This window comes from Pteropus alecto, unplaced genomic scaffold (genome assembly GCF_000325575.1).
Source record: "Pteropus alecto unplaced genomic scaffold, ASM32557v1 scaffold106, whole genome shotgun sequence".
NCBI lineage: Eukaryota > Metazoa > Chordata > Mammalia > Chiroptera > Pteropodidae > Pteropus > Pteropus alecto.
The window spans coordinates 12,991,207-13,016,985 of record NW_006442103.1 but is presented as its reverse complement, the minus strand read 5'-3'; the positions used below and the strand labels follow the sequence as shown (position 1 = coordinate 13,016,985).

Here is a 25,779-nt window from a genome sequence, read left to right as displayed (position 1 = left end):
TGACAACATGGATGGACCTTGAGGGCATTATAGTAAGTGAAATAAGTAAGATAGAGAAAGGCAAATACTGTGTGTTCTTATATATGGAATCTAGAAAAGCTGAACTCATAGAAATACAGATTAGACTGGTCGTTGCCATGGGTGGGGGTGGGAGAAAAGGGGAAATGTTGGCAAAGGGTATAAACTCTCAGTTATAAGATGAGCAAGTTCTGGGCATCTAATATACAGCATGGCAACTATAATTAACAGTACTTTATTATATACTTGGAAGTTGCTAAGAGAGTAAATCTTAAATGTAATCACAATTGAGGGAACGGAGGTGTTAAATAACATTAATGTGGTAATCATTTCACAATTATATGTGTAAGTGTATCAGATCATTATGTTGTAACCTTAAACTTACATATGTTATATGTCAATAGTATCTCAAAAAAGTTGAGAAAGGATATTATATGCTCAATTATCAAAGGCTATTATAACTAGGGTTCTTTATATAATTATTACCATTATTAAATTTGTAAGTGTGCTACAAATTTAAAATGTTAGTATTCTACTGTTGTCATTTAAGCATTAATTACTATAATATCTTTACAATCTGTTACTAAATTGATCAAAGATACTCGCCTAACCTTTGGGGGAAAATCCACGTATTTGCATATATTACAGTACACTCTAATATTCAAGTATCATTTCTATATAAAAAATCTTTTTTTCATTCAATTTAAAAAACTTTAAAAATTGTTCCATTACAGTCGACATACAATATTATGTTGGTTTCAGGTATACGATATAATAATTAGACATTTACATAACTTATGAAGTCATCACCCTGATAAGTCTAGTACCCATCTGGCTCTATACATAATTATTACAATATTATTGACTATATTCCCAATGCTGTACTTTACATCCCCATGATTTTTTTAATAACTGGCAATTTGTACTTCTAAACCCCTTCCCCTTTTTCACCCTCAATTTTGTTTTTGTTCCTAGGTTTTGCAAATCGTTTTTCAAAACCCAAAGGACCAAGGAAGCCACCAGCAACTTGGAATATTTAACACAACTTTGGACTATAAGCTGCAAACGCATCTGCAAATGAAATGACTAGAATACCTACCGCTAGCTAAGATATGTGCTCTATATTCATGGCATCAACAATGAAGATGTGGTAATGTGTTAATAGCTTCTAAAAGAAAAGCAATATTTTTCGTAACAAACAAAATCAACAATAAAAGCTACAATATCTTTCAAAAAAAAAAAGCAATATGCAAATAAGAGCCAGAAGTTTTAAATTTAATCTCATTTACAGTGGATTGGAAACTGCAAAAAAGAGTTTGTCATTTGACCTTATGTAGAAAATGCTGTATGAAAAATTTTAGAATGGACTAATTTTCTATTTTGAGGAGTTATTTTTATTCGACTTTGCTTTTCTACATAAATATAAACTTTAAAAGATTAGTAAGAATTGGCTCTCAATTAAAAGTCTACATTGCCAGGATTAACTATAAAAAGTGTTTTAAAAAATCTTATTTGGTGGTTGCAGTACAAAATCACTGCTTGTGAAAATGATTATTCCCTGGGAGTTATTTTTGCCTAAGTGGAGTATACCTTGCATATATTCCGAAATGTTGTGGAAAACTATAAAGTAGTTATATTTAAGAGACTATAATATGTAAATAATTACTGTAATCATTTTTTTATTTGTATATAACAAGATGTTTGATTACATTCCTAATAAGTGTTAAAGTCATTCAATTACCAAATCTAGAATAATAATAGCTATCTTTTGGTATCATTTTCTTCACTTCAAAGTTTCTATATAAACACGTGCAACTTATACCCCACGAAAAATTTGTTCTACACGAATAAGGATCTACCATATTTTAAGACTATCTGATCTTTCAAATCTAATTTTATGTAACAGATTAGTGGGTAATTATTACAAAGGATGCCTCCAAGTTCTCCTAAAAGTTTATAACTTTTAGAAGTATGAAGTACTTAAACAGCATTTGTTCTCAGTAATTTTCATTAGGAAGCCAAATGAAGATGCAAATTGGATGAAATATTGTTTATTGTAGTGCAATGTACGCAATAAATGCTCAATAAACTTTTTTTTTTTAAAAAAACTAACTTTAGTGTTCATTTAGCTGAATACTTCTCCAGGCACTAGTGGTATCAAACCAGAAATTTTATCTGAGTACATCATAATCAATTATTTCCAAATATCTCTAACAAGGACCAAATATACTTAAAAAAAAAAAATCAGGTAAAATTTGAAGTGACGATGAAATTGTCAATGAACATCTGAGCAGAAACTTTGAACAGTGACGATTTGAGGAGTGCTCTCTGGTAGACACACTTCTCAAATTTATGCAACCTTATACTTAGTTTAAAATAGCTTTTAAAAAAGTTTAAAACATGGTTTTCCATCTAGGGGTTTTTTGTGTGTGTATGTGTTTTTTTTTTTTTCTAACTGTAGGGACGTGTTCAAAATAAAAGACTGACGTTACCCTTCCAGGCGTTAGAGGGGCAGTGGGTGGATGGCGAGACGGGGCGGCGCTCCCCCGGCTCCCAGGCAGTTCTTGCACCTGCCCTGCTACGCCTGTAGTTGTAACCATGGCAATGCCCACGGGAAGGTTCAAAACACTTCTGGACTGCAGCCCCACTAGATTTTTATGCAAAATCACTCTCATTTTACATGTTACTGGGTTCCCCTTTCCTCTTCATCTCATCGCTTGTTCAAGGGTAAAAAGGCCGGAGATTCTTTTACCTCACAAAGGTTAGGAGAGGAAATGTGAAATTTAAAAGTAACTATGGAGACCACCAACTCCGCATAAAACGACGAAGGGGAACAGGAAGATGATAATGGGAACGCGCCGCCAGACTCGGAAGGCCATTAACATTGTTTCGGCCGTTAAGGCGGTTGGCGGCAACTCTCCGCCCAGCGGCGGTTGCGTCGCAGCCCGGAGCGTGACTCGGCGCACGCTCGCTCTCGGCCGCTCCACTCCGGGAGCCAGGCAGGCGGCGGGGGACGCGGCGGAACTACCGCTCCCATGAGGCCTCGCGTGGCCGGGGGCGCTTTACAATAGAGGCCGGGCGGCGAGGCCTGCGGAGAGGCGCTGGGAACGGCCGCTTCCGGCATGCTCGGCCCCGGACCCCGCTCCGCCGAGCCGCGGAGGGCCGGGGAGAGACTCCAATGCCCAGCGGGCCGTGCGCGGACGGCGCTTGCGCGATGCGCGGACGGGGGGGCGGTCGGGCCATTTAAATGTGTGTTTGTGGGTGAAATGGCTGCGCAGGTCGGAGCGGTGCGCGTAGTACGGGCGGTGGCGGCGCAGGAGGAGCCGGACAAAGAGGGCAAGGAGAAACCCCACGCTGGGGTCTCGCCGCGGGGAGTGAAGCGGCAGCGCCGAGCGAGCAGTGGGGGAGCTCAGGAGAAGCGGGGGCGGCCGAGCCAGGACCCCCCTCTCGCTCCCCCTCACCGGCGGCGTCGCAGCCGCCAACATCCCGGGCCGCTGCCGCCGACGATTGCAGCCCCGACCATCCCAGGCCCTGTGGAGCCTCTGCTCCTGCCGCCTCCGCCGCCACCTTCGCTGGCACCCGCCGGGCCGCCCGTCGCTGCCCCGCTCCCGGCCCCAGGCACCTCGGCCCTCTTCACCTTCTCGCCCCTGACGGTGAGCGCGGCCGGGCCCAAGCATAAGGGCCACAAGGAGCGGCACAAGCACCATCACCACCGCGTCTCCGATGGCGACCCCGGCGCCTGCGTTCCGGGCGATCTCAAGCACAAGGACAAGCAGGAAAACGGCGAGAGGACTGGAGGGGTGCCTCTGATGAAGGCCCCCAAAAGAGGTGAGAGCAGGCGAACTGGCCGAGCCTGGGCTCTAGGTCTTAGTACGGATATCCCGCCCCTTTAGCACTGAAAGACGCCAAAGCCCTGCTCACCTCCTGCTGCCCTACTCTCCTAAGCCCACTGGGGTGGACTCTACATTTCAAACCGTTGACACAGTCTGACCTACTTGAGGCTTCAGGCTTCCAGGCCGAGCTGTCAGTTACTAACTAACCCTCTTACTAGCCCCCCCAGCCCCACTCCCCAAGGTTTTTCCGACATTTTCAAAATCAGCAGGGTTTCCGCGCCTTGCGGGTCCTTGGTGTGGGATTAGTAGGTGGGGTATTAAAAACTGCCCTTCTGGAGTAAAGGCTTGTCGCTAAAATGCTTTTTTCTTGTTTTCCTTGATGGAAAGCTTAAATATTCACTCTCCTTCCCTCCAGAATCTTCACGGGCATGTTTTGGGGCTTTAACGAGTTTGAATTTTTAGAAAGGTTACTAGCCTCACTGGTTGCCTTAGTTTCTGCAAAGTAAATTAGCAAACGCAGTTTATCTTCGTTTCTTTTTTGTCTGGAGGTAAAACTCATTTTTAATTTTCACGTTAGATCTTAATTCTCAGAAAAGGGATGGGGAAAGTTGTGTCTTCCCTTTGATCCTGGGAACTGGGACCAATCGTGCCCCTGAAGAGTGGGACGTGTGCAGTAGCAGATGATAGAAGCAGGAATTCCAGTTGCATTTTATTTTGTCTGGCACAACAAATTGGGAGTTTGTTTAATTCCAATAATCCTCGCCAAAGTCAAGAATATTTAATACAGAAAATATAGGACTACCTAATTAAGCAGGGGTTTAGAGAAATTAGGTAGGCCCAGATTGGTGTCTTCCAAGTACCTGTAGCATTATTTATAGTCTCTGTAGAAGCTGGAGGGGTTATGAATTCTGATTATGCCATGTGTTTGTACTTTGTATAAGATTTTATATTATGTTTTATCTCCTCAATATTGTGTTTCCTCTGTTTTTCTTAGTACTGGGCCGGTTAGGTTATTACATGTTAATGAACCAGTATTTCAGTTTATAAAGTTTTGTGAGTATTGGATTCCTTCACATATTTGGTCTTGACTTAGGGCTAATCAAACATTTTTTTTGTGTGCTACTTTCAAATAGTACAATTTATTGCAGATAATTGCTCAGTAAGTATTTATTGAATTAAATCTTTCTTCCTTTGGTAGGACTTGTGTCAAACTGACAGGAGTGCCAGTTTCCAATGTCAATATACAATTATCTTGCTCTGTTTTAGTATTACCTTTATTTCTCACCTCATTTCGTGTGTGTGCATGCATGTGTGTTTGTTAACTGCACAGAGCTAGAGGGAATCTTAGAGATTGTCCAATTCAAATTCATGTAGTGAAAGTGGAAACTGAGGCCCCAAATTAGTACCAAGTACAAATATTAAAAAAAATAATGACTCTTTGACGTAATAGAGAGTAGAACCCAGACCAAGTTCAAGTTCAAGTCCCCCCCCCCCATGATGTTGCTTTCTCTTTTTTCTATTTATTTTTCCTAGTTCTTTGCTTACCCTTTTCCTTGGCATCAGAGTGCCAGTAGCCAGCCCCATCAGGAAATTCTGACCTAGTCCCCATTTTATGCAGGGATAGTGGCAATTACATGTTACGGTGGCAGCTACATGCCTAATAATAATTCACAATGTGCTTCTCTGAAGATTGCACAGGTCCTGTGTTCTTTAAAAAAACAAACATTTAACACAGTGCTGTTCAGCAGAACTTTCTCCAGTGACAGAAATTTCCTATATCTGTGCTGTGCAGTGTGGTGGCCATTAGTCACGTGTGTCCCTTAAAACAAATCTTGAAGACTTGAAATGTGGCTAATGTGACTTGAGGGACTGAATTTTCTATTTTACTTAAATCTAATTAATTTATACTTAAATAGTTCGTCTTGGCTAGTGGTTACCATGTTGAAGAGCACAGCTCGAAACATTTGTAATTTGCCAATATGTGAAGAAGAGAAGTGGATTAAGATCATTTAAACTTTTTTAAAATTGAGATATAATTAACATATCTCAACACTATAAACATTAGTTTCAGGTGTACAACATAACGATTCACTATTTGTATATATTGCAAAATGATCAGCACAATAAGTCTGAACATTTTAACTTTTGAATGAGAGACTGTCGAATCCATTATATATTCTGGTGGGAAGAAGACTCCCAAGCCAGATATGCTGGGAAAAAACTGTAAAAGCCTTCTGGATACGTGACACACCCTCGTATTTTAGAAGTTCTGAGAACCCTACAGAAAATAACTTGGTTCAGACTTGTTTAATCTAGGCTTTTGCACACACTTTGGATACATTTTATTTTTTTTTTCCGCTGAGCATCTTTATACTTGTTACAGTGATACGATGCAGAAGACATGCCTCTGGAGTCAATCCGAGTTTAAATTGTAGCTTTCCCACTTAACTGTGTGATGGTGGGCAAATTACTTTAACCTCCCTCTCTCAGCTTCACTTTTCCTGTTTGTTGAATGAGTTGTGGTATTTCTATTATAAGGTTGTTGTGTGGTTTAAATGGGGCAATACGTGGGAAGCACTTAAAACAGTGTGGCTGATATTAGGCACTATTACAACTGCCTTTTGTTATTTTATCACGCTTAGTACTTGAAACAACTCTTAAGATTAATAAGGAGGGCGGCTGCACCCTTGTAATTTGCAGAGCTTTGTTTTCCCTTCCCATATCAGATTTTCAGAAACTACTTCAACTTTTTATTTTGAGATAATTATTCACAGGAAATTGCAAAAGTAGAACAGAGGGATTGTTGCTCTTCACTAGTTTCCCCAAGTGGTTACACATCTTACATAACTTGTGTAGTATCAACACCAGGAAACTGACATTGGTACAATAGTGTGTATGTACTTTTAGATTAGTTTAACCACCGCTGTAATCAAGATACATAATCTATTCATAGTTTTAGGCATCTCTTATGTCTTCCCACCTTCCCTAACCTGTAGCAGCCACTAATCTGTTCTCCAACTCTAATTTCGTCATTTCGAGAATGGTGTGTATATATGTGTATATATGGAATAATAGGGAAGTATGCCATCTGAGATTTTTTTATTCCATATATATATATATGGAATAATAGGGAAGTATGCCATCTGAGATTTTTTTTCCCACTCAGCATGATGTCCTTGAGATCCTTGCAAGTTATCGTATGTATCAGTAGCTCACTCCTTTTCATCACTGAGTAGTATTTTTTTACTGAGTAAAAGTTTAGAGAATTCTTCATATATTACAGATATGAGTCCTTTGTCATATATTTGGTTCACAGATATTTTCACCCAGTCTGTTGCTTGTCCTTCCATCCCGTTAGCAGAGTCTTTCACAGAGCAAAAGTTTTAAATTTTGTTGAAGTTTATTGATTTTTTTTTTCTTTTTATGAATCATGCTTTTAGTGTCATGGCTAAAGTCTGAAGATCTAGATCCCAAAGATTTTCTTGTCCCTCTTCAAAAAAATAAAGTTTTCTCATTTTAACTTTTACATTTGAATCTATGATCCATTTGAGCTAATTTTGTATAAGGTGTGAGGTTCAGGTCGAGGTTCTTCCTTTTGCCTATGGATAGCTCCAGCACCTTTTGTTGGAAAGGCTGTTCTTCTTCCATTGAATTACTTTTGCACCTTTGTCAAAAATCAGTCCCATGGCCTATTTTTGTACCACCTGTGAGCTAAGAATGGTTTTTATATTTTAAATGGTTGAAAAAAAGCCCATAAATGGTGAAAATCGTGAAATTCAGATTCGGTGTCCAGAAATAAAGTTTTACGAGAACACCGCTCTGCTCATTCAGATGTATTGTCCGTGGCAGCTTTTGTACTACAGCAGCAGAGCAGAGCCGTTGAGACAGACCATATGGCCCACAGAGATTGCTCTCTGGCTCTTTTTAGAAAGTTTTCTGATTGCTGAGGTAGATCACTCAGCTAAGAGACGTGTTCCTGCCCGCAGCCCAGCAGTATTCAATCCAGACTCATGTATAGGTTAATCACAAAATTTGGATTCCAGACCTTTGGAGTTGCTCATAAATAGTTGAAACAAAAGTTTTAATCTATAAATGCTAAGGTAAACTTGCTTCATCTGTAAAATGAGAAATAAAGGAATTTTGAAGTGACATGCTTGAAATTTTCTAGTTAGTAAATGATAGAACTGAATCTAAAACCCAGTGTTGACTCATGGCCCAGTTGGCTTTCCACTTTCCAGTAATCACATTTGGATTGTTAAGTTAATAAGGAGATGTTAAAATGTTTTTTTATTTCTTATAAACAATAGGCTTGAGTCTTAATTAACCTGACAGTTACCTATGCCTTTTGAAATCTTAGTTTTTTTTCTCTCCCTCTTATTGCTCGTTATAAGAGTAGAAGAGACTTTCTCCAAAAAAAAAAAAAGAAATCAAAGGAAGTAATGCTTTTTAATTATTCTTGGTTACATTTATGATTTTAGTACTATTTGTCGAAAAAGGAAAGGAGGAAGTCTATCCCCATATTTCTCTTCTTCAGTGTCATTAAATAACAGGATGGCTCATATGTGTTTGTGTGTGAGTCAGTCTCCTTTTCTTACAGTTTTTTTTATCTTTGACCAACTGCCCAGCTCGGTCACAGGGAGTATCCCGAAATTAGACAATTAATTGAAATTTTCTGTGTCAAAAGCTATTGGCAGGAATTTTAAATCCAGACACAGTCGATTGTTTTGTTGATAAGAGTGGAATTATTTTGAGATTACAGAGAACTGAAATAAACAGATAATCTCATTTATCAGAGCAGCAACTTCGGGAACTGGTATTTTTTCATACTCAACCAGAAGGAGGCAAAAAAGCCTTTAGGGCATAGAAATTTGGTATAACATAATGCCATCTTCTGCATAAGATAACATCACGCAGAATTATCATGTAGTTGGCACCCAGTAAAATATTTGTTGACGTAATGCTCCCTTTATTGGAGTTTCTTCTAAGACACCTCAAGTCTGCGAATTGTAACTAGACAATTTTAGCTGATCTAGCACAGGAGTGTTGCAGAGAAGGCAGAAAGACAGTGGAGTGGAGTGTATTTAAGAGTTTGTTTTAGAGTCAGACAGGTAAGAGTTTGAATCTTGGTTGTCATCTGCTAGGTTTGTGACCTAATATGAGTAACATACCTTGTTTAAAGCTCTGTTTTCTTCTCTGTAAAAAGATTTGTTTGAGGATTAAAATGAGATAACATATGATTCCTAGTAGACATTTGGTGAATAATAGTTTTCTTCCCTCTTTCAGAGATTTTTTTTTCTTTTTTATGTGTTTCTCTTATGGTACAATACATTGTACCCTAGATTGGTAATTTCTAGCTTTAGTTTTGATATCTCAGAGTTATTGCCAATTATTTCAGGAAATGTTATCAAATATTATTAAAATAATATTAAAGATGGTGAGGATACTGTGATGAAGGCCTTACGTTTATTTTCTCAGTTAAATTGGTATTGATAACGTTTTAAGATGAGAAAACAAGTTTAAAGAGGTTTATGAACTTGCCCAGAGACTTGAGTAAGCAGTGGAGCTGGGACATTAACCTGTTTTTCTAACTGTAAAGCACCTGCTCCTAAACACACTCTATTGCCTCTACAATGAACTGTTTTCAGGTAATAATAGTGGTAAACATGTATTGGGTTCTGGGACAATTCAAAATACTTTCTATACTTTGTTTCTTTTACTCTGCACACTGACTTTATGAGGAAGTACTGTTATTTCCCTCCATTTACCAATGAGAAACAAGGTACAGAGAAATTAATTTGAAAAAAAGGTTAATACTACTAGGACAGGAATTCAAATCCAGCCAGCCACTCTTAATCGCCATAATGGGGGACGGGGTGCGGTTAAAGTAAGAAAATGTCGTAAACATACAATGCTTTACTAAAATAATGTGCTTCAAAATGAGCAGTTTTTAGTTTTTATTTTTTTAGGGAGGTTTTTATATGGAATTGGAAGAACTTGATTTTTTTCAGAAAAGTTTAGTCTTTTTATTATGATGAATAAAATATAAAAAAAGGAACTTTTTTGCTTTTGCTTATCCACCATGATATTTAGGAATTGAAGATATTATACTTTTTTCAGTTCTTTGATTCAAGCCTAAGAATGATGTTATGATTTACGTTTTGTAATGTGGAAAGCTGATTTTTTTGCATTAATGAAAACTGTCAATAGCAATATTAAATTATATTATTTGATGATAATATTAGCACATATGAGGATTTTATTGATAGCATGTATTAATTTAGTTATAGTTATAATGACTTTTTAAAGACAGCTAGCAATTTCTCAGATTAATGTTTGTATCTTGTAGAATTACATACTTATGTTTATATTTAGTATCAGAGTTTGAATATGTGAGAGCTTTCCTTTATCATAGTGTAGCTGACTCTTTTTCTATAAAAGAACTGTTGTTGATAAGTTTTAGATTTTGCACTACAGGGAAATACTCAGATGGTACTTTCTGAATACATTATTTTTAAAGTTTCATCACAATTTCATTTTTTTCAAATTGACAAACATTAAAAATTTTTAAATTTATTTCTATTTTTTATTTTTATTTAAATATAGTTGGTCTTGAATACATTCTCTGTTGGAAGGCTAACATACTCTACCAGAAATGGAAAGATTTTGAAGACTTTAGATACTGACTTTTTAAAAAAAAATTGAGATACAATTGACGTATAACATTGTGTAAGTTTATGTTGTAAAACGTTGATTTGAATCTTTTATATTGCAAAGACATTGACTTTTAAATAACATTTTTAATTTAAGGCACGGCAACCTCAGTATCATTCTCATAAAGCAGCGATGGCTTACTGTAATAATCTTTTAATAACTCCATATGTATGCCATTCTCAATTAACTGCTGCCACAATAATTCAGAAATAAATTTTGTCTATTTATGGAAATTCATTAGCTAGTGTCACACAAGTTGTCTCAAATTTGTCTATAAACGAAAATGAACTTTTTGTATGTCAGCCTTAGATAAGAAAAACAGGATTAGTGAGTAGATTACTGAAATTTATTTCATATTTTCCATTTTTATCATGTTAAACTATGAGATTACAATCAATTTAAGATCTTTTTCTTTATATAGTTTTTTTTTTTTTTTTTTTTTTTGAGATGGACCCAGTTGGACTAATCGAATGGTTCTTACATAAATGAGTTTTGGAATAAAACCCATAGAGACTTGGCCATGTGGGAAATGCCATTGGTAATCTGATAGTAATATATAAAATGTGTTACAATCAGGGCAGCTCCTTGGTGTTAATTTCAGTGGCAGATCTAGGTCACAATTCATCTTCTGCATACCAATACCTCCTCTGAAGCTTAAAATAACAGGATCTATTCAGAGATATTTTTTTTTTCCTGTGAAATTGCTAAAACATTTAGCAGAGGGTAATTAGATGATTTTTAAAATTGGTCTAACCTTTATGTTTAATGGCATTAACATTTAGTTACTTGGGAGAATTGCCTAAATTACTGACTTGATATCTGGGGAAAGTATTTCGATTAATTTTATTTGGTAAGAAATATAAATGACTGTTACTAAGTGTTTTAATGAATTCTCAAACGTTTAGTTGTGTGTAGAATAAAAGATTACTTTTCTCTTGTCAATTTAAATAATCTGATTACATGTATATTTTGGTAAATGATCTCAGTTTAATTACAAGTGATGTTTGCAAATGGTTTTCTTTTTGTTTAAAAGCAAGTATTAAACAGAATGAAAGTCTTTTGGTATCTATACACTTTAAAGTCTTTAACTTGCACTTTAAATATTTTCTTTAGAAGATTTTATAACTTATAATATCTGGCGATTGAAATGATTTTGTATAGAGTACTACAACTATCATATAATTACATATTATACCAGGTAAATTTTTACTATGAAGTTTATTGAACTTGTTCTTCCCAGGTGTAATAATAGGATTTATTGGAGTATCTGTCTTAATGCTGAATTAGTTGAAACATGTGAGAAATACTGTTGTTAGGTGGATAAATTCTATACAGTAAATACCACGTTATGCTCGAAGGTCGATCAGGACTATAGCTGATATTTAATTCTAAATTCTTGCTAGGTAAATTTTCCAACTAGTAAATAAAAGATGCCATTCTATTTTAGGTTGTCAATCCATGATAATCCATTAAAATTTAAAAAAATTTAATTATAAAAGTAATATATGTTTATTTTAGGAAATTAGAAAATGCAGATATGCAATAAAGAAGCTAGACATTTATAATCCTACCATCCTAGATAACTCCCATTAACACCTTTGTATGTATTTCTCCAGGTATTTTTCTGTGTTATAGACTAGAAAACATATATAGATAAGTCAGACATTTCCCTGTCTTCAGGTCTTTTGCTTCTCCCTGGAATATTTTTCTCTGGAAAACATGCTTGTCGTATTATTTAGGACTCAGCCTAAGTGTCACCTCTCAAAGAGAGCTTCCCCAGCATCTAGAGTAACCTATGGATACTTTCTTTTTCTTGTCCAACTGTGTTGTAAGGTCCGAGAGAGCAGGGACTGTGTCTTAGCTAACACCGTATCCCTCGTGCCCAGAAGTGTCCTTGGTCCATAGTAGGTACTAAATAAAAGTCTGAACGAATGAATGTTTAATATTATAAAAATGGGGTAAGAGTATACATGTGTTAGATAACTCTGGAAAGAAAGGTAAGACATATGTATATGTATGTATGTGTATGTATATATATACATACATATATCCTACCTTAGATTGCCTACAGACTAGAGGAAAGGTGGAAAATTAAATAAGTGATAGTACAGACTATGTTTAAGTGCTGTGATGGGAAGTACAGTAATAAATGCAGTAAGAGAGTAGCTATCCAAATTGGATGGGAAAGTTATTAAGAGAAGGCTTTCTGAAAGAGTGACAATGTCAGTATTTTGTAACCTTGTAATTTGTCAGTTCTTTTCATCTATAATGTAATTTATAATGGCTGGGTAGTAGTTTAACATTATGTAAGTACCAGAGTTTAATTTGTATCCTGTTATTGGATGGACATTAGGGGATTCCCAAAATAATACTGTCATGGATATCTTTATGTATCTTCAGTTATTTTCTTATGTAATTTTTACTTGTGAGTGGAATTTTTTGGGCTGAGAATTATAAATATTTTCAAGGCTTTTGGTACATGTTAATTTTGGAGGGTACCAAATTGCCCTCCATGAAAGTTGTACCAATTTATACTTCTAGCAACAGTATATGAGATTGCCCCTCCACCCCCAGTCTTGGGAAGTTGGTGGGCACATTGGTGTCCTACAGTTTTATTTGCCTTTGTTTGATTCACCTGTATGTAACATAGTAATGTGTAGACTGACAGCAAAATATAAAGCAAAATATATCGAGCTTCAATTTAGATTCAACAAGGGTTACTGAACAGGTATACCATACTGTATAGCATATGTGAAATTAATGACTTGGATATTTCCTTTAGTTTGATTGCAAGTCATTTTAAGTTACATGCTTATCTTTGCATTATCTGCTTTTTGGCATAATCTTCAACCAATTATTATATTTTAAGGTCATTGTCTCATTCATTTTATAAACATGTAAGATGTAATGGCAAATTCAGAGAAACTGGAAATAGGCTATTTAATTTGAGATCAAGTACCTTAGGAAGCTTGTATGTTGACACTAGACCTAGCAACTAACTTCTTTTTAATTATTGTGGCCAGAAACACCAGATGAAAATGGTAAAACCCAGAGAGCTGATGATTTTGTCTTGAAGAAAATAAAGAAGAAAAAGAAAAAGAAACACCGAGAAGATATGCGAGGAAGACGCCTTAAGATGTACAATAAGGAAGTACAAACCGTCTGTGCTGGCCTGACGCGCATCAGTAAGGAAATCCTCACCCAAGGACAAGTGAATAGCACTTCAGGAGTTAATAAGGAGTCCTTCAGGTATCTGAAAGACGAACAGCTGTGCCGGTTAAATTTGGGCATGCAAGAATATCGGGTACCCCAGGGAGTACAAACACCTTTTATGACTCACCAGGAGCATTCTATTCGCAGAAATTTCTTAAAAACAGGTACTAAATTTAGCAACTTTATTCATGAGGAACACCAGTCCAATGGTGGTGCTCTTGTCCTTCATGCTTACATGGACGAACTCTCATTTTTGTCTCCAATGGAGATGGAGAGATTTTCTGAGGAGTTTCTTGCTTTGACATTCAGTGAAAATGAGAAAAATGCTGCTTACTATGCTTTAGCAATAGTGCATGGAGCGGCCGCTTATCTCCCAGACTTCTTGGACTACTTTGCTTTTAATTTCCCCAACACTCCAGTGAAAATGGAAATTCTGGGCAAGAAAGATATCGAAACAACCACCATTTCAAATTTTCACACTCAGGTAAGGTCAAATCTTTGCTAAATTTTTTAGTCATTACAGTTACAGTATCTCAGCAGTGTTAACCTCATTCTTTCGCATAGCACAAATCAGTACATTTTTGATAATTTTCGGTAACGGCATTTCAAATTGTTTATTTCTTTAATTGAAAACTCTGAATTGCTGAAGTTCTTTGGGACGTGGCTTATTGCTTGTTTGGTCTAAGAAATGCTTCATACATGTTCTACATCTTTACAAGTCTTTACGGAAAACCAACTTGAAAACAAATCTATTCTTTCACAAATCAGGTAACGTTGGTGTGGAAGGTGTGATTTAGATCTGGTAGCCTCAGTATAACATCAGTAAACTTGCCTTTTGTGTTATAACAAAACACACGAGGGCATTGGCTGATTTATTTGCCAGGTTTTTGCTGCTTTCGTTTTCCTTTCAGTAACTTGTTGGCAGTCTACCCCAGAAACATACCTTATTTACGCGACTTGGAAGTGTCACCAGGAAGACCGCCACAGCCTCTGCTCCGTCTGCCTGTGCACGGTTGTAGGTGAAGACATTTTCTGAAGCCTTGCCTGGGCAGCTAGGCTTAAGTCAGCAGGGAAACCTCTCCTTCCTAACCAGTGGTTTTTAACCAGACATTTTTTTCAATGAAGTTATTTTAGGGCTTAAAACAAAGTTGAAAATACGTCCTAGTTTTTTTCCTGCTTGCTTTTCTCATAAGGATTACGAAAGTGAATGGTCAGCTGTAAGTTTGTATTATAAATATAAATTCTACGCAAGTTTAGTGGAGAACGTTACACTCTTTAGAGATTTATGATTATACAACCTGTTTTTTCAGGTTACCTAATAATTTGCTGCCATTCTTAAGATTTTTTTTTTAGGTAAATAGATTGTTGCACAGTAAGACTCTCAGCTTCCTGCCTTGTAGTGGTTTCAAGCCACTTCAATTTGAAACCTCCTCTAACTTGAATCTTTTTAGTGATTCTTACCATCCTTGCCTCCAATGAGGGGAGTATCCAGTTTAGATTTATGAGCTTCAGAATTTCTCTAATTGAAGTTCTCTCTGCAGTAGAGAGAGCAGGAGCAGCCAATCTGGAGAGGTCGCAAGATGGGGGCTGCCCAAGATGTTGGAACACGATGTGCAATAAAGGGCTTCGTCTTGGATTTTGGCCTTGTTACCACAATCAGGTACCGAAGTGCTGACTTTTGTAGTAGATTTTGTTTTTTCTTTTTCCTTTTTTTTTTTTTTTTTTTAAGAAGTTTTGCCCTTTGAAGGTTAAGGAATCCTATTTTTATCAATATTGGAGAAGGGACTGAAAACTGTTCTACTATAGTCCATAGTCCCCGTAAGTCCCTATTGAAATTAAGAAAGAAGGATATTGCTGAGAGCAGAATTAATATGCTCTGTCACTTTTTTACTTTAGAAAAGTGCAGCAAATTTTCTCTTCTAATTGACATAGATCAGCAAGCATACCTGAGAAATAAGCCAGAAACTTGGGGGAAAAAAGTCTTGGTTTTGTGATGGTGACTTTTTAACTTTCATATTAGTTAGTAGTGGATCAAGTTTATGTCAATAGACAGTACCCAGTCTAAATAGTTAATAAAAGAAGGTATCTTTAAATATTCCCTGCTGATTTTTGTCCTCCGATTAATTTTTTCAAATGGAGCTGAAATTTAAATGACTGTACCAACAACTTACCTTGAGATTTACTTTGAGATTTATAAAATCATCACTTTTTAAGAACATATCATTATTATTACATTAGCTATCATTAAACACTTTAACCACATGAAAATATTGAGGACTGTTGAATAAGTCTCATGTTCCAGTGATCCCGGCACTTAATTTTATTTATGAATTTTGAGTCATTGGTGAGAAGTATGAGATGGGTTTGGGAGGTCAAAGTAGCCTACGAAACTTTACATTTACACTTGTAAAATCTTTGGCAGATGTTGGGATGGAAGCTAACATAGTAGTTTAAATTTATTTAGCACTTCATGGTTTATATAAATGCTTTCACATTCATATCTGAATATCTGAAACAACCTATTTGATAGGTAAGCAATTTTATTTTTTGTTTTCCATTAAAGAAGCTGAGGCTTGGAGATGTGTATTGTTTTCCAGGGTCACGCAGTTAATGAGTAGAAGTCAGTGCAATCCTGGGCCACTTGAACTTGTGCAGCATTTTACCATCCTCCTTCCTTACTTCAGCCTTTGGAGAAGAGACTAGTGATGTTATTTGTCTAACACTGTGGTCAGTGAAATTAAAATGCCTCAGTTTCACATGGTATTCAGAAGGCTATTCTAATATTTTTAACAAATACCTTTAGTTTGTCAGAAATTAAGTGAATACATTAGGAATTTTGGACTTCTGTGTTTTGTGAAGTCTTAGGAAGTTCTGTTAATCCAAAAATAAAGTGAAGTAAATTTTTTATTACCTTGGAGACACAGTCAGTAGAAGTTATAGTTTAAATATGTAACCATAATAATTATTCATGACTATGTTTCAAGATAGTTTGTTCAGCAAACATTTATTGAGGACCTGCCATGTACTAGACATTCTTTTCTTAAGAGGGCTAATTGATGAGCTCAGTCTAGTGGAGGAGATGAACAAACCAGCGATTATAATACAGTTTGACAAGTACTAGCATAGAGGTATGCATAGGGAAAACAGTTGTAATAGAGGGAGCACAGTTTGTAGTGTTACCTAACTCAGACTTGAGTAATTAGAAAAGGTGCTTGAAAGCATGTGCTGCTTGAGTGGAGTCTTGAAAGAGGATTAACACTTAGCTTAATAAGGGCATTTAAGCAAAGGAAATAATAGCCTATGCAAACACACGGGGACTCTAGAGAATGTGGCTCTTTCAGGGAGCTGTAAGTAGCATGACATGGCAAGAGTACATACTGATTGTTAAGGGGTGGTGAGAGTTGAGACCAGTGAGATAGACAAAATCAAGATTGTGATGAGCTTCATATGGTGTGCTAAAAAAGTACTTTTTCTTAAAGATAATGGGGAACATTAGTGAATTTTAATAGGGGATTACTACCATCGAATTATGTTGCAGAGATTACACAGTGGTATGGAGGAGGGAAATGAGATTGGAAGCCAGAAGACTGGTTAGATTACTATAGTAATCAGATCAGAAATGATCCATGTCCAAACTGTCATCGACACTAGAGAGGAAGGAATGAAATTTGAGAAATAATTAGAAGATGAGATTATTTGCATTTGGTGAGAGGGAAGGTTAGAGTCTTAAGGTGTGGTTTGGACAATGGGTGGATGATGGTGCTGGACACAAAGTCAATATAGGATTAAAAAGCTGCTTTTGTGGGTGGAAGGTGGTGAGTTTAGTGAGGTAGTTTGTGTTGGCGGAACCTGTGAAGACTGGCATTTAGGTAGTTAAATACTGGATCTAAGATTGGGAGACATGTTTAGGCTGAAGATGCAGAGTTGGATCTCATTAGCATATAGGTGATCCAGGGACAGCATTAGAGTGGAAAAGAGATGAAGCTAAGATTGGAATCCCTTGATGCACCCACATGTAAGTACGTTGAGCATGGGAAGATGTCAAAAAGAAAGAAAGGTAGAAAGAGGTTTAGGATACAAGTTTTCTGTGTTTTAAGAATGATGGTGTGATCTAGTATATCCACATGAGAGATCAAGTACGGTAAGGATGGGAAAACGTTCAATTGCTCAGGTAGGACTTTAATTGGAAACATTATCAAGACCAGTGTTGTATAAACCGTGGCCACCTTAATATTGTAAATATGCTTTTTTTTTTTTTTAGAAGCTTGCTACTTAACTTGTGCTCTGTGTATGAAATTGGCATCACCAGGGAGCTTGCTAGAAATGCAGACTCTCAAACCTCTAACCAGATCTTCTGAATCAGAATCTGCATTTTAACAAGATCCCCAGGTAATTCATATGCACATTAAAGTTCGAGAAACACTACTTTAGTATTTGTCTCCATTAGCTGGAGGAAGTAAAATATAGCTTTGTTTTGTATAAGAAAAACTATAGCTTCCATTATTTTTACATTTTTAAACTATTGTAGTGGCCAAGCTAGGATGCATATTTGGGTGGTTTTTTCTTTTAATAGTCTATAAAACTCAAATATTCTAATATCAAAAGAGGCAAGTTCATGCTAAATATCTTTTGAATCACCAAGCTGATCCTCAAATTTAATTACTTAACTCTCAGCAGTTGATATAGGTTAACTTTGTAAATTTGAGTTTCTAATCTAAAGGACTACAGTATGGTATGTATTTTTACAATTCTTTAGGATTATTCAATGAGTATTGGCTAAATAATAATTTTGGCCAAAACATTTAAGTGTTTATGGATTCTTTTGGTTAATTTTACAGAGAAAAATTAATGTTCACTTGGAAATGTATTTCTCCCTAAAATATATGTATATGTTTAGGAATAAATATAATTTATGATTTTTTGCTTAGGTATTAAGTTGTGTAATTATTGGCTACTAGAAAACTTTTTAATATGGTTTTAAATTTTGAAGTGTTAGTTCTGCAACAAGTGTGTAATATTTGGCTCCCCTCCTTATAAAAATCCTATGGCAGCTGTCAAACTGATTATTCTAGTCATCCAATGAACTAACAGGATTCTAGGGTAGGTGGGAACCATTTCCAAGCCTTTGTTTTATATACGAGGAAGGTCATATTTTGGTTGTGACCTTCCCCAAGGTTATATAGTGGTAGACCTTCAAAGAGGAGTTGTTTCTTCCTCTGTCTCTGAATGGTATTAAATCCCATAGGTGAGAGTTTAGCAAATTTTAATGTGCATATATAAAATGCAGATTTTGATTTCGCAGATCTGGGTCGGGGCTTTACAGTCTGCCTTTCTAACAGGCTCCCAGATGATATTGCTGGTCCATGAACCAGCCAGGTTATAGGTCTTAAATTCTGTACACGAATTGCAAACAAAAGCAACAAAAAAAACCCACCAAAAATATAGTGAAGTTACATGGGGAGTTGTTTTAAATATAACCATCTGAGACTATTTTCACCTTACAGCAGCTAACTATTTAAAGCATGTATATGGAGAAGGGTGTGTATGTGTATGTGCTGGGGAGAGAGGGGATTGGTTAAAAAAGCATATCTATCATAATAGGATTTTGATCTCTTTATCTGGCAAATGTGCATATTTTAAGTTCTGCTTTTTTTTCAAAAAGATTTCTATATGTATACAATATTGAAGTCTTCCTGAGGATCACAGCTCTTTATTTAGATGTTCGTATAAATGTTACTTTTAACGTTAAAATGGTAATGGCTCCTGTTTTAGAGAAAATCAGTAAATGTTATTTCTTCACTGTGAGTTGTGGCAAGGCCTAAAATGGGCTTATTAGGTGTTTTCCATATTTGATTAATATAATTAGCACTTTATAATGAATTGGTACTAATTAAGAGAGTAGAATTAGTAGAACATTTTGAGAAACTCAACTACACATCAGTGTGTTATGTAAAAGAAAGAAATATTTTAAGAAGCTGGCTTTATAGAAAAAAAATCATAAAAATGGTAGTTTTGGTTCTTTTTCTGTCATTCTAAGTACAGCTTAAATCTCACTTTTGACTCACATAGCTTTTTCACTGTATGTTTTAAAGAGGAATGCCTTTCTTTTCACAGGTCACAAGGTTAGGAAGATTGGTGGCTAGCTTTTTCCTTTCTGTTTTTTAAACAATCAGCTTAAATAGCCTTCTTCCTGAAACATGAGTTCTGTGGAATAATTATCCCTCCCGCACCCACTCACAGGGTTTTCCATATAGTGCATTTCTAACTTAGTATTCTTCTAAGTTTTGTTTTGTTTTGTATTTAAGAATTTGTTTTTTTAACAGCAGTTTTAGGTTCACAGCAAAGTTGGGGGGAAGGTACAGAGATTTCCCATATACCCTCTGCTCCCACAGGTACACAGACTCCCCCATTATCAACATCCCCCACCAGAGTGGTATGTTTATTTATTACAATTGATGAACCTATATTGACACATCATCATCACCCAAAGTCCGTAGTTTACATTTCGGTTCACTCTTGATGGTATACATTCTGTGGGTTTGGACTAAGGTATAATGAAATGTATCTATCATGGTAGCATATTTTCACTGCCCTAAAAATCCTCTCTGCTCTGCTTGGTCATCCTCACCCCCACCCCCACCCCCACCCCCTGTCAACCATTCATCTTTTTACCATCTCCATAGTTTTGCCTTTTCCTGAATGTCATATAGTTGGAGTCATATAGTATGTAGCCTTTTCAGATTGGCTCCTTTCCCTTAATAATATACATTTAAGGTTCCTCCATGTCTTTTCATGGCTTGATAGCTCATTCCTTTTTAGCAGTGGATAATATTCCATTGTCGGGATGTATCACAGTTTATTTATCCATTCATCTGTATCTTGGTTGCTTCTAGGTTTGGCAATTACGAATAAAGCTGCTATCTTCTAAGTTTTTAAATGACTTATAACTATCCTTATTAAAAGGTGTATTGAAACACAGTTGAGCTTATTTAACTCAGCAATTAATACAGGATAACTTTGTAAAGTTGAGTTTCTAATCTAAAGAACTATATACTTGTTGACAGCAATATGTATAGTATTCAAATATAATTTCAACTTTTATAGATATTATAAATATATTTTTCAAATGCATGCAAAGCTAACTATTATTTTCTTAGAGGTATTTCCCCCTTTGATATCACAGTTCTTTCTCCCTTCCCACTTTGCCTTCTGTTTTAACTCAAGGCTGGGTTTTCCCTGGTTGGCATTATGTCTTCTGTTTCCATGGCAGCCTTAGTTTTTTTGTTCTTCGGCCTCTACTTACCTCCTTCCAATCCTCCTAACGCTTGTTTCTTCTTTCACTGTGGGAGGTGGTAGAACTTAGCCTGTTCTTTGCTTTTAGGGCTATTTCCAGGCCAGAGCTTCTCAGAACTGCTGGGTCCTAAGAATAATCTGAGGTTGTTAGTTCCAAATATACATTAGACTCTCAGGTTCCTGTAATGGAAATTCTGATTCATGAGGTCTGGGGCGAGGCCTGAGATAAATACCTCAAGTAATTCCATTCCTATCATCAGGCACGTTTAAGAAACAGCATTTTAAACTGTATTCCATCTACCATTACTCTCATTCCCTTTATATGACCTGTAGATACTATCCTCTTAGAATTTCATTGGGTCATAAACCAAGGGCTCTTGGAGATAATCTTGTCTAACCTCTACATAATGTAAATGTTTTTAAAATTCATTTTTGGATTGATAATTATTCAGGAGCTTGTTTCTTCATAAGGTTTCATAAGGCTTCCTGTGGACCCTCAACATTGCGGACCCTCAACACTTATTTGGTCAACTTGCTTCCCTGTCCTTCATGATGATTATTCACACTTTTTATCTGTAGACATCTTTTTTGCATTCCCTCCTATTACAATAGAGAATATATCCCACCACCTCCTCAAAAGCTAATTCTTCTACCTGTGTTCTGGATTCTATCCCTCACTTTGCTTAGGATTTTTTTTTTAGTTGTCACAAAATATACACAACATAAAATTTATTATTTAACTATTTTAAGAGTATACTTCATTGGCATTAAATACTTTCATAATGTTGTACAACCATTACCACTGTCATTTTCTAGAACTTTTTCATCACCCCAAACAGAAACTCTGTACCCATTAGCTTAAGATCTTTACACACCCCTCCCTATCCCTTTACTCTCCCCGCTTCACATATAAAGTGCAAATTATATTTAATGAATTCTTACTTTATGTGTTTTCATATTTTTAATAAAATAATCAGCTTTTTCTTATTAGAAGTAAATTTTTATTCTGAATTTGTGGTTTATCATTTTCATGCATCTTCTAATATTTTGCTAGGCATGTATGAACAGATAAACAATATATAACTGTTTGGTGTGATTGAACACTGTACGAGTTGTCTGTTGCATGTATCATTCTGTAGATTGCCTTTGTTCAACATTACTTTTGAGAATTATGTTGATACATGTAACTCTAGTTGGTTCATTCTTTTTACCACTATATTTCTGTACTTTGTTTTATGACTATATTACAATTTATTTATTCCCTTGTTCTTGGACAGTTAAGTTGTTTACAGTTTTGTAATATTACCATGTTTCAGTAAGGATATACATAGAGGTCTGTCCTGAGACGTACATCCTGTATGCATCCCGTGTATCTTGTAGATGTATATTCTGGGATTTCTGTTTGCCTCTTTCTCCTGTTCCAGGCCTTTTCAGTATGGAAATGCATATCCTTCTAACTACATTTTTTTTTTTTTGTATTATTTCTTTAATTTCCTTACCTTATTTTTCACTGTTTAACCCTGAAACTTTTATTAGTTGGGTGTTAGGCCTCCTGATTGAACCTCTGATTTTCTTTTCTTTGTCGTTTTGTTCTATTTTCTGGCGAGATTTAACTATATTCTTTTCCTCCTATTGATTTATTTTAGCTGTAATGTTTACAGGTTAAGTGCTTGTTCTCGTTTAGTGTGTGCGTGTGTTTTAAATAAGTTTTTGTTATTGTTTTATGGATGTGTAATACTTTCAGTTCTCTGATATTAATTGCACTTGTTTTGAAACTTTCTTTTATTCACTAAGTTGTCTCATCAAATTCCTCTTTGTTTTAATTTTCTTTTTATGTCAGCTATTTTCTTCAATTGTTGTGTAATCTATTAATACTTAAACATGAGTCACTACGTAACTGATTAGAAACTCTGAACACATTGGTGGGACTTACCATTTGATGACTGGTTAGGAAATATTTGGCCACATCATTGTAAGGAATGCTCTAAAAATTAGCATTTAGAAATTTTTTTCTCTAGAGCTTTTAATTTCTGCAGGTAAGAATCCACCACATTTTTGCCAGGGAAGTAGAGTAGGTTATACTCTCTGTCTGCTAGAATTCTTGGAGCTGACCTATGGAAGTAGATAGGTGACTTCATTTTTAAATAAATAAAATTTTACTTAATTCCCTGATTTCATTGTAATGTCTGTTTTCCATACTTGTGTCTGGTGTCTTTGTTTCAATAGTCTCTTTGGTTCACTTTCCCCACAAAATAGATAGGGATGGGGAGGTGGAAGGTAAGTGGAGAGGTCTTCTGACCTTTGTGCAGATTTTAAGCTCTTCTCCTTTGTTTTTAGTTCTGTACTTTGTTTCTCTCCTTCTGTTATGCTTAGTCTTACTTAGTACGGTTCTGTAGCACAAACCAGCTTGTTGGGTGTCTTCTGTACAGGTACTCAGTGTTCAGAGTTCTCAGTCTGCTAATTCCCCTATATACTTTTCACCTAAAAGTGTTTTAATAGTTGTATCTGTTATTTTTACTTCTGTCCTCTTTGAGCTTCTGGAATTTATAGCCTTTTTACTCTCACTTGCGCAGGGTTTTGATAAAGAAGAGAAGTAAGTCGTGTGTTCAGTCTGCCATGTTTAACTGTCAGTCATCTTCACCTTTTCACCTTTATCAAACTCTTCCCATTAGCTTTAAAACACCACACAAAAGAAGACCTAAATGAAAAGATATACTGTGTACTTGGATTAAGAAGAATCAAAATGACAGTTTTCCCTAAATTATAAATCGAACACAATCTCAGTAAAAATACCAATAGTGTTTTTCTGGGACAAACAAACTGATTTTGAAGTTTACATGAAAAAATAAGCAGGCAAGAAGAGCCGGGAAAGCTTTGAAATAGAAAAGCAGTCATGAAAGAGTGCCCTATCAGATATCAATACATTCTAAAGATTTAATTATTAAATAAGTGTGTACCAGTTTATGAACACTGTTCAGTGAAACAGAGAAGTCCAGAAATACAACCAAATAAATATAGGCATTTGGTATATAAAAGTTACAGCATCTCAGATCATTGGTGGCACATATCACTGTGTACCAAGATAAATTCCAAATGGAATCAAAGGTTTAAATGTAGAAAATGGAGACATAAATGTAATAGAAGAAAAATGAAAGAATTCTCATAAGTTTGGAGTGGGAAAGCTCTTTCCTACTATGACCAAAACAAAAAATTACTATAAACAAAGTCAAAGGACAAATTATGAAAAATTATTTACAATTTATGTCACTAACATGATTAACTTTCCTAAACTATACTGCTCTAAAAATAGGTAAGAGAAATACTAACAACCCAATATAAAAATAAATGAGCATTGTGAATGGACAGTTCCCAGAAAAAGAAATATAAATGGGCCTTTTATCCTCTTATTTGAAAAGATACCCAACTTTGTTCATAAGAAAATGATATTAAAACTACTAAGATGCCAGTTTTTACTTAACATTAGTAAAAATCCACAAGGTTGATAATGATCCAAAAGTTTCTATTAATGAGCCTGTGCGGGGCAATACATCCTTTCTTACGTTGCTTGCTGGTGGGAAAGTTCATGCAACCTATGGAGGTTTGCTTAGTGTTTCTATCTGAAAATTTCTCCCTTGATCCTCTCCTCTACCAACCCTTCTTATTTTCACAGCAGAGTTCTTGAAAGGTTTGCCTACATTTGCTTTCTCCATTTCCTCATCTTTCCTTAGACCACACCGATTTGATTTCTGCTCTCATAATTTCTCTGAAACATTTGTTGCTAGGATCACCGGTGGGCATTTTTCATCTTCATCTTGCTAGACATTTCAGCAGCATTTGGACCAAGTTCTTGTTGAAGTATTTTCTTACTTTGACTTTCAGGATACTGTGCTCTTGGTTTTCTCTTTAAGCTACCTCTCTGACCACTTGACAACTCCCTTTATGTTTTTTTTTGTTAGCTTTTCTTCCCCTTTTGTGTGTGTGTGTGTGTGTGTTTTTAAGTTGGATCTTTCTAAAACCCCTGCTATTTCAACTCTATATATTTTCTCTAGTAAATGTCTTTTAAGACTAAAGTTCTACTTAACTAGGATTTATATCCTCAGTCCAGACCTCTTCTGGTTTTGGACTCAGCTTCTTTCTTGACATGTCTGCTTGGGTGTTTCAAAGTTACTTGGTATTAGTTTTTTGTTGCTGCTGTCACAAGTAACCGCATAGGGCCTTCAAACAACACAAATTAGTCTCTTAACTTCTGAAGGTTCTGAGGGAGAATCTGGGGGTTTTTTGTTTATTTCTGGTGGGGTGTTTTTTTTGTTTTTTTTTTTTGCCTTTTTAAGCTTCTAATGGCCATCTGTATTCCCATGCTTGTGTGCCCTTCCTCTATCTTCAAAATGCATTACTCCAGTTTCTGCTTCCATCATTATATTGCTTTCTCCACTCTCTAGTCAGGTATCCTTTTGCCTCCTTATTAAGACACCTGTGTTTTAGGGCCCACCAGATAATCAAGGATTATCTCCCCATCTCAAAATCTTTAATTCATTCACAAGTCCCCGGGTTAGTATCTGTTTCTTTGGGAGCCGTTATTCAGCCTACCCCATACTTTAAGCTCATCATATTCCAAACTGAAGATATCTTCTCTACCCATCCTCTGCTTCTGATCACAAAGCTAGAACCTAGAAGTCATTTGTGACATCCCTTTCTCTTTTCTGTCATATCC

At 36.0% G+C, this 25,779-nt stretch overlaps 2 protein-coding genes across 4 annotated transcripts in view; both read left to right on the top strand.

Annotated features, from left to right (window-relative positions):
• PTPN22 (protein tyrosine phosphatase, non-receptor type 22) overlaps nt 1-2,118 on the top strand; it is a 47,729-nt gene extending 45,611 nt beyond the window's left edge. For 2 of the 3 annotated variants that reach the window (XM_025052208.1, XM_006919654.3), the window contains one exon: nt 994-2,117. In XM_025052208.1, the coding sequence (XP_024907976.1) occupies nt 994-1,058 (65 nt within the window). In that variant the 3' untranslated portion in view covers nt 1,059-2,117. Of the gene's footprint in view, nt 1-993 lie in introns of all 3 variants that reach the window. The other variant, XM_025052209.1, reaches the window with a different exon arrangement.
• A 964-nt stretch (nt 2,119-3,082) lies between these two features.
• RSBN1 (round spermatid basic protein 1) overlaps nt 3,083-25,779 on the top strand; it is a 39,666-nt gene continuing 16,969 nt past the window's right edge. The window contains exons 1-2 of the mRNA XM_006919653.2: nt 3,083-3,846; nt 13,586-14,259. Of these exons, the coding sequence (XP_006919715.1) occupies nt 3,141-3,846; nt 13,586-14,259 (1,380 nt within the window). The 5' untranslated portion in view covers nt 3,083-3,140. The remainder of the gene's footprint in view (nt 3,847-13,585; nt 14,260-25,779) is intronic.